Raw genomic sequence first — 9,794 nt, 5'->3', positions numbered from 1 at the left:
AATGATAATTGGGATTACTCTAATAGAATAGATGGACTGAATTGTTTCCCACAATGTCATGAGAAGTTCCGGTCTGTTTTGTTGATTTTGTTTCTATGAAATCTCCCTCCATTCAGCTCCATGTGTCAGCTGCAAATCGCATTCGTCTTTACTCTCAAGGCTAAATATAATATAAAATAATATAATTACATCTGCACGAGGTGCATCCAGTTGCATCTCCTTACAACCTGTTGGGGAACTGTAGATACAGCTGCATGACCTTCGGTTTGGACGCAAAATGAATGGATCATAAATAGAAGCTACAGGAACGTAATCACCCCTAAGTTGCAGAAAGCATGTAGCATGTATTTTGGAGATGGACAGGAAATAGACACATTGTACAAACTACCATTCTCGTCATTCACCTCAATAATAAGTACACCACATTTGATTGCTTTGCGGGAGGGGAAGAGATCCACCAGAGCAAAACCGCGGCAAACAAATCTCTAGCACTGAGCCTGGCTCCGTTCGTGGCTCAGAGGGAAATAGGGGAGAAGAGGAGTCGACTGCTGATAGGGAATTCCATAGTTAGAACGGAAAACAGGAGATTCTATGGAAGGGAAAGAAACACCCGGATTGTCTGTTGCCTACAAAGTGCCAGAATCAGAGATGTCTGTAAAGAGGGAGAGTGAATCACCAGAAATTGTGATGCATGCTGATATCAACGAAATAAATAAGAAAATGGATGAAATCCTGAACGGACAGTATGGGGTGTTAGATAGAAAGCTGGAACGCAGGAGCTCCAGGGCAGTTGTATCTGCACTACTGCCTGCCCAGGCGCAAGTGAGCGTAAGAAAAATATGTTTTGGCAGGTGAAAGCGTGGCTAAAAAAAAGGTGTAGGGCTTCAAATTTCTGGATCATTGCGATGTCTTCTGGGAAACACATGATCTCTACCAACAGGATTAGTTGCACCTTGACTCAGGTGATGGGGTGGGTTGGGCAATTTTTTTGCGGGTATGTTTGTTGAAGAAGTTGCAGAGAGTTTAATATAATTCGGCAGAGAAATGGGAACCAGAATGATAGGGTGGAGGATGGGGCATTTGTTACACAAATAGATCCAGTATGTAGTGAGACTGTAAAGAAGGAAAGCAGATGACTGGACAGAATTTTTGTCAGTGTGATGGGTTGAACTGTCTCCTTAATATCAATAGTAGTTTGAACAGGTCAACAGATTGCAGAAGTGCTGATAAATTAAAGTGCAGGGGAGACTCCGAAAGTCTGCAGAACAAATTAATATACGTAATATTTTAGAAATAAATAAGAATTTAACTTATGGTAATTGTTGGGGCAAACAGAAAAGGGTATTGAATACAGGACTGTTGAAGTTATATTTCAATGCACGAGGAATAGGGAACAAAGTAGTTGTGGGCATCACTGATTCATGGCTGAAAAAAGATCAGAGTTGGGAGCTTAACATCAAAGGATACACGTTGTATTTAAATATAGGGTGGTCGGCGGGGGAGGGGTGGGGCGGCGTGGCTTTGTTGATAAAATGTGACATCAAAATCTCACCAGCAGTTAACATAGGATCAGAAGGATTAGAATCCTTGAGGGTAGAGTTAAGAACCTGCAAAGATAAAAAAGACCTAGATGGCCTCCAAACAGTACCCAGGATATGAGGTACAAATTCCAAGAGAAGATATTAAACGCATGGGAAATGGGCGATGCCATGATAGTCATGGGGGATTTTGATATGCAGGTAAAATGTGAAAAATCAGGCTTGTGTGGATCTCAGTGAAGGAATTTGTCAGATGGGTTTTGGAGTAGGTTGTGATTGAACCAACCTGGGAAAAGACAATTCTGGTTTGGATTTTGTTTTCTGCAATAGATTTGGTTCGGAGCTTAAGGCAAGGGAAGAAGTGTTCATAATATTCGCCCCGCAGTACAATTGAATTTTGCTAAAATCAGATGTATCTATGCCACAATGGAATAAGAGATCTACGGAGTCCTGTGAAAGGAACAGGCCAAAGTTCATTGGAAGTGGTCATTAACAGGAATGACCGGCAGAACATCAGGGGTTGGATTTTCTGGGAGCAATTCGGAAGGCGCGGGTCCAAAGGAGAATAAGTATACTAAGGGAGGATGACACTGCCGTGGCCGACAATAGAAGTCAGAGACAACATTAAAGCAAACGGGACAGCATACAACAGAGCAAAAATATATGGGAAAGTAGAGGATTGTGAAACTTAAAACTAACAGATGGCACCCAAAACGCAATGAGGGGAGAAAAGATGAAATATGAAGCGAAGGTAGCCTATAATAGAAAAAAAGGATACCAAAATCTTCTTCAGATGTATAAAGAGTAAAAGAGAGGCAACAGTGGATACGCTCCCCAGACATTGCTACTACACTTCCTTTCTTGCACCGACAATCCTCTGCATTAAAATAATCGGAGAACGTCTCAAGAGTGGGAGTAATGAGGACATTTCCTCCAAGGCAATGAGCATCATGGACTCATTCGTGAACGACATTTTCGAGCTTATCACTGGCGAATTTCCCGCCTGGCTCATTATAACAAGCGATCGACCATCACTCCCCGGGAGATCCAGACGGCCGTGTGCCTGCTGCTGCCCGGGGAACTGGCGAAGCACGCTGTGTCGGAAGGGACCAAAGCAGTGACCAAGTACACTAGTTCCAAGTGAAGCGGCAGAGTGCTAAGACAAACTCAAAGGCTCTTCTAAGAGCCATTCACAGTTTCCATTGAAGAACTGTACGAATGATTCGATATTGGATCGAATCAAGAGGTAAATCTATTTATTTTTTATGCTGATTATCCTTTCATTGCTCCGTACAATCCCGTTGTCGCTGTTCACGTCCATTGGTCTAACAAGGACATTTTGCTCACTCACTTCCGTTAGTTTGCCGCGATTTTCACACACAAAGCTTTACACATAGAATGGATTGAGGTGAAGATGTTAGCAGTTGCTGAAGTTATTTAGCTGCTGTGAATACACCTCTATATTATAAATGGTTTGAAGCTGATGCGTTCTACATAGTGGACTAACCTGTTTGCATTCTGTGAATCAGAAGTTTATTCCAATAGATTACAAGTGGATTTGGGAAGTGGAGCCACATTAAACTTCTCCTCTGTGATGAATCCACACACGGTTTTTACCGTAAATGAGTGGGGACTTCGACGGTGAAATCCTGTTCAGACATCTCTGTTTATTTTTGATTAATGATTACAATTATCATCTTGACGACATTTACATATTGTGGGAACTGAAGTTTGTTTGGAGAATTTCTTTTTCTCACCTATTCATTGGTGAATCGGTCCATTCGCTGACTTCACCGCTCTTCTTTGCTCCAGAAAATACTGGGATGAGCCCAAGAGAATTTCCTCATTCATTTCCCTTTCACAGGAACCTGTGAACACTGCCCACCGGGAACTGCAGTCCTGTCCGGGAGGAGCAAGACAGGCTTGTTGTTAGCCTTACCACCGGTTTTCCCTCGTCCACACATTCTTGCAAAGCCCTTCACAAAGAATGGGAAAAGCTTCCGGATTCGCCGTTTATCTAGCTCCTGTGGGAATGTGGAAGGATTCTTACGATTGGTGGTGCGACGTTTACTCAGATTGGCTATCTGGATTAACCCAATGAGCGAGCTGTTCGGTTCTCCAATGACCAGCGGCAACAAGAGAAGCGTGGAAAATAACTGTCAATCACCAAAAATACTGAAATTTGAAAAATCGGCCAAATAAAATAAATCAATTACAAATCTGTGTAAGAACACGGATTCGCAGCATGACTACTCCGATTCTGTCCATGCAGAATGTAAATTAATTGCTCCATGACTGACTTCAGGAATTTCTGGTTCTTTGTGGAAACACATCAGCTCATGGACGTGTTGCGCTTTTTGACCACAATTGGCCACAGCCCAGAAACAGCCAGGTAGACGATCTCAGCCTCACCTGGAAGTGCTCATTCAGTTTCTGAATGGTGGGGAGGAAAGAGCTAGACCACTTGTTACAGTTTGGCCCACAACGTCTAAACTACACTTTCTATATACTTATTTCGATGTTTTTTTTTAATGTTGCTCTTGTGCCTGCCTCAAACATTGTTTCTGGCAGCTCATTCCATACAAACAGAAGCCTTTTTATGAAGAAACTGCTGCCTCAGAAGTCTCTTTACTATCTCTCAACTCTGATCAAAAGCTAATAATCTCTTGCTATTTGCGCACATACCCTGGAAACTAGACTATGAACTTTTACCCTGTGTATGCCCCAGATGATCTTGAATACTTCTATCAGTTCACACTTCAGCATTCTATGTTCCAGAGAGTGCAATTGATGTAATTTATTATAACTTTCTATTTACAGTGGTCGTAAAGGCCCAGGGAGAAAATGATCTAGGTGAGTGATAAACTCTATTAATTGTTCCTTGAATGCTGGTGTTCTATCTTGCTGTTTCGTCGACGTATTATGTGATCAAACCTACAATATCTGCTGTCTGTTATTTTTCTACGGCTCTGATATGATTAATACAAACCTGCCGCTATCAAGAGCCGGCACCACGGGCAACTGCTACTCTTACACTGAGTTCATGGAAATGATATTTTAGGGAAATAAGGAGGAAAGATTATAAGACAGCATCACCGATGCAGAGTGCATTCTCTTTTTTAATTTTTTAAAATTGAATTTTCAAAATAGGTTACAGAATAAAAAAAAATTCAACCCTTCCCCCCTCCTCTTAACCCCTCTCCCCTAACATATCTCTATAGAAAAGAGAGAGAAGAAAAAAGAAAGATAGAAAAAAGAAATAAAGTAAGAATGCGTGAATATCGGATGTTCTCCACATGCACCATGGAGTTTATAATTGCCTTTAATATGTATATTTATTTCTTTCCCCAGGTAACCAATAATTTTATCTTTGGAGCACCTATATATTTAATCTAATTTTTGTAAATAAGGACGCCAAATTTTCAGAAATATTTCACATCTATCTCAAATTATAAGTAATTTTTTCAAGTGAAATGTGGCTAAAAATTTAATTCTTCCAACGATCTATACTTAAGTATGTATCCGATTTCCGTGTAACTGCAATAGCCTTTTTGGCTACTGCCAATGCAGTTTTTATGAAATTGCAAAGCAAATCAACTTAGATTTATTGCAGAGTGCATTCTTAAGGAGAAATTGTTAAAAAGGGTCTATTTGAAAAATCAAATTGGACACAAAATTTTCTCAAAATTTTAGAGATTATAATTCCACAGTTCCATATGAAGGAATTTCTGCAGCAATTTAATTCCGTGCATACCAAGGTAATGAACGCAAATGCTGATATAGAACCCATCAATGGCACGAGTGCAGAAATGTATATTGTATGTTGGAACCTGTGCAGTCTAAATCCTTAGCAGATGTGTTTGACGCCTATCCCCACCCCCCAAAACAGAATGAATTCTAGCCAACTTGTAAAAGGGAACATGTATCCGCTATGAAATATAAGATGTCTAAAGGAAACTGAAATTGCATAAAATTATGTGGACATTGTTACTCACAGGGTAGAGTTCAAGATTAGCATTTTAAAAGTCATGGGCAAGAATAATCCTAGATCCGACGCAAGTAACAATATCGGACATGAAAGGCCGATTCCGCGCCATGTCGCTAAATGAATTATAGATAGATGGGAGAGGCCTGGAGAAAAAGTAATCTCACAGGGAAGGAGAGTGGAATAGGCGTTAGATGGAAGAAGGCGGGACACCATGGCATTCTGATAGACATGTGACGACAAGAGTTACGAGGCTGGAGTGAGGAATTGAAGAAGGAGAATGGCGGAAAAATGAAATAGGAAGCTGCAGAAATTGCTGACCATGCCAGCAATTTGGAACATTATGATAACAACGTAAGCAAGGTTATGATAATATTCCATTTTAACAACACAGAATGCTTGCACATTGCCGCAGCAGCTAACGAGCTCTCTACGGAACAGTTTGTCGACATCAGGATCTGTTACCCGTATTGATACCCGCGCCAGGTGTAATAATAATTAGGTGGACGGATGCCATCTAATGACGAATTCCTTTTGAAATCCTTTAAACAGAAAATCGCTGTGTGATTAATTAATATCTCTATAACTTCCAGATCGTCCAGAGAAACCTCTACTGTCCCCTGGACTGGAGGACAAAGTTTATGTGTCAGGGGAAAGTGTCACTTTTACCTGTACATCATCAGAGTGTCGAAATATCACCAGCTTTCCCCTCTATGAAGAAGTGCAATTTGTATCACGGAAGCTCACGGACACTTCTGGGCGAGACAGCGCCATGTTTACCATCACCGACCCATTGTTTGGCTCGAAATCTTATACCTGTACTTACACTTGCAATGTTGATGGTACAATTGTAGAATCGGATAAAAGTACACCAGTGCAGATAAACATAGTAGGTGAGTTTAACTTTTCTTGATTAAGTGTGTATAGTTTGTAATCATGCTTGCGGTTCGCAGAAACATCGTTGAAAGGGCAGATGTCACCTGAAGGTGTACCAGAATAATAAACTATACTTTCTATCACGGTCTTTTGTCTTGTCTCTGCCTTTGTCTACAGTGGAAATTCAACAAGTACAACCCCTCCTACATTCATCCAGACCGATGTCACACCTTATCTCCTGGGAGGCCTATTTTTGTACATATAGTTTCAGAGAGGTGGTATGCAGACGTGTGAAATCGGCAATTCCACTGAACGGTTATTGTAGCGTATTAAACAGAATGTTAACATACTTGCCGGATTTCTTCAGTATACTTCGATTTATTTTCTCCAGCTATTGATAAATGTTATAGATTGTTCCTCGAATGCCGGAGTTGTATCTTACTGTTTGGTGGGTGTTACTTGATCAAACCAACATTATCTGGTGTCTCTAATTTTTCCACGGCTCTGATATGATTCACAAAAATCTGGAGCTATCAAGAGTAAACCATAGAGGGAACTGCTATTCCCTGGTTCAGTTCATGGAAATGCCTTTTCAGGGAGATAAGATAGAATATAAAATGGTGTTGATGCAGAATGCATTAATTTCGGAGAGATTGTTTGAAAAGGTCAATAAGAAGAATCAAATTGGACACAAGGTTTTCTCAGCAATCACAGCAGAGGTTATAATTTCACAGGTACATACAAAGGAAATTCTACAATAAATTCCATTCTAAACAAAATCAACAGAAATCCTGATACAGGACCCATCTACGTCACACAAAGACAAATGTATAAGGTTAGATTGGAACACGTGCAGTCTGCATTCTTCTCATATGTGTTTTATAACAATTCAAAAGAAACCGAATTCTCAACAAATTGTAAAAGGGAACAGATGTCTGCTATGCAATGTAAGATCTCTAAAGGGTGCTTAAAGATCAGGTGTTTATTATTCACAGGGTGGAGATGAGTATAAACATTTAAATATCCTAGGCAAGATCAACCTCAGAGGGGACGCCTGTTGCAATATCATAGCAGCTGATAGAGTCAGACGGGCCTACTCGGCGCTGCATTGCTAATTAAATTATAGATAAATGGAAATAAGGCTGGAGAAAAAGTAACTTCACACTGGAGGACTGTGGACTATGGGAGAAAAAGAAAGAGGGACATGATGGGTGGTGTTAGACAGGAGGTAAGAGGCTAGAGTGAGGAATTAAAGAAAAGGGGTGGGAAAAGGCGAGATAATGATACAGTAAGTTTGCTGAAATCGATGTTCATTCCCTCATTTTCGATAATTATGATAACAAAACAACTGACGTTGTGATAATATTCCATTCAGCAACACAGAATGGTGGCACATTGCCACAACTATTAAGCAGCTATCCGTGGCACAGGTTCTCAACATTAGGATTAATTGTGCGTATTGACGGCCACGCTTGGTAGAATATATCTTAGACGACGGATATCATCTAATAATGAATTTCTTTTGTATTTCTTTTAGAAAACTTGATTTTGTGTCGTCTGTGTGCAGTATGAATTAATTTCCTCTAATAGCTGTAATCTTTCAAACTTACTTATATCTGTCCTGTAGGGGGAAAAAAGTGCACATTACTCTCCAAATTAGCATTCAGCAATGTATTATGCACCTTCAGTATAAGATCCCATATCAAGTGCTTAGTTCTTTGATTTATGAAGACAAATATGCCAAAACCTTACTTTTCTGATAGTATCAATCTGTGACACCACTTGAAGTGAATTATGGACGGTGATCTTATACTTCTTTGATCCACCGCACTCATCAATTCCCAAACATTCACCTACCTTGGCTGGTGCAATCGAATGGCAACAACTTGAAATTTTCTGCACCATCTTCCATCTGATCCAGATCTCGTTGCAAGCCATGAAGTTGATGCCATCTGTGTGTATCCCCTTGGTAAATGCAGTGCAAAAAATGGATTTGCGATCTCCACTAACTCTTCAGGCTCCACGCGTGATTACCATTCTGATCTTCCAGAGGACAAGATTTGTCACTTGCAATTCTTTCGCTCTGAACATACCTGATAAAGCTCTCAGGATAATTTGTCACCATGTCTGCTAAAGAAAGCAGATGAATCAATATATTTTGCTTATCCACACTAGTTTCCTTTCCCTGCATCTGTTATTGTTACCGTTTATTCTGACAAGCAATTACAGACTTTTCCCTCTCTAGTTTTCACTTCTGCAGACATCCCACTTCCCAAGTACACTTTTGCCAGGAAACTACCTGTCCCAATCCACTCCTGCCAGATCCTTTCTGACAAAATAATTGGCCTTTCTCTAATTTAGGATCTCGACCTGAGCACCAGGCCTATCTATTTTTCAGATTTACTCTGAAACTAATGCATTATGCTCACCAGATGCAATCTGCTACCCTGCACAAAATTCTGTCACCAGCTGTATCTAATTTCCTTATGGCAGACAAAGTATCACAGAGTCTCTCCTTGAGGCTTCTAAGTACTGATTCAGGTGACATTCCTGAACATATTTCAGAAACTGTCTCCCATCCAGTCATTTTACAGAATGGGATTCCCTGCAAATAAGTGGAAAGTTGCAATCTTATCCTATAACAACATTCAATCTGCAACAATCCGCCGTCGCTCTACAAATTTGTTCTTCTAAATTGCTCGGACATCTGGGGGGGTGGGTCTATAATATTGCCCTGTCAACATGGACATACATTTCTTATTCCTAAGCTCCACGCATAAAGCCTCACTAAACAAGTTCTCTAATCTGTCCTTCCAGCACGGCTGTGACATTTTCTCTGACTAGAAAAACCACAACAGATCCTTCATACACTCACGCTCCGCTGTGTCCAAAATAACCGCAGCTCGGAATGTAGAATTTCCAGAATTCTAGCCAAGTTTCACTAATAACTACAATATCAAACATCCAGCTGATGTTCTATGACCTGAGCACATCTGTCTTTCGTACGACACTTCTTTCATGGACATATTGTTTATGTAGCTCAGGACGTAGGTGCACCATGCTCAACATTTTCATTCCTGACTTTGGGGTACTAACAACATCTATCACCACAACCGTTCCACTAACTATTCTGGCATTTCGTTCCCATTACCTGCAATCTCCAGGATCATTCTCACCAGCACACTGCCCCCAGCCCTGCGCAGCACTAGCAAGATTTTCCGATGGGATATTAGTCCCAACCAACACAGCTGCAAACAGTCTCTTCTGTACAAGTCTCACCTTCGGTGATCAGGAGCCCAATGATCCAAACATCTCATGCTCTCCATCGTGTACCAAATCCTAGGCTACAGATCAAATTGTATAATCTTCTTATTTCTGCCTTCATTGAAACATGG

At 40.6% G+C, this 9,794-nt stretch overlaps 1 protein-coding gene across 1 annotated transcript; it reads left to right on the top strand.

The window, feature by feature from the left end:
• Positions 1-648: 648 nt before the first annotated feature.
• On the top strand, positions 649-2,682 carry LOC132380681 (histone H2B-like). The gene is made up of 2 exons (XM_059949667.1): positions 649-822; positions 2,560-2,682. Exons 1-2 carry the CDS (start codon positions 649-651, stop codon positions 2,680-2,682), a joined length of 297 nt encoding a protein of 98 aa, XP_059805650.1.
• Positions 2,683-9,794: the final 7,112 nt, after the last annotated feature.

The sequence above is a fragment of the Hypanus sabinus genome, chromosome 24 (genome assembly GCF_030144855.1).
Source record: "Hypanus sabinus isolate sHypSab1 chromosome 24, sHypSab1.hap1, whole genome shotgun sequence".
NCBI lineage: Eukaryota > Metazoa > Chordata > Chondrichthyes > Myliobatiformes > Dasyatidae > Hypanus > Hypanus sabinus.
Note: the sequence above shows the minus strand (reverse complement) of the source record. Positions and strands in the feature narration are given on the sequence as shown.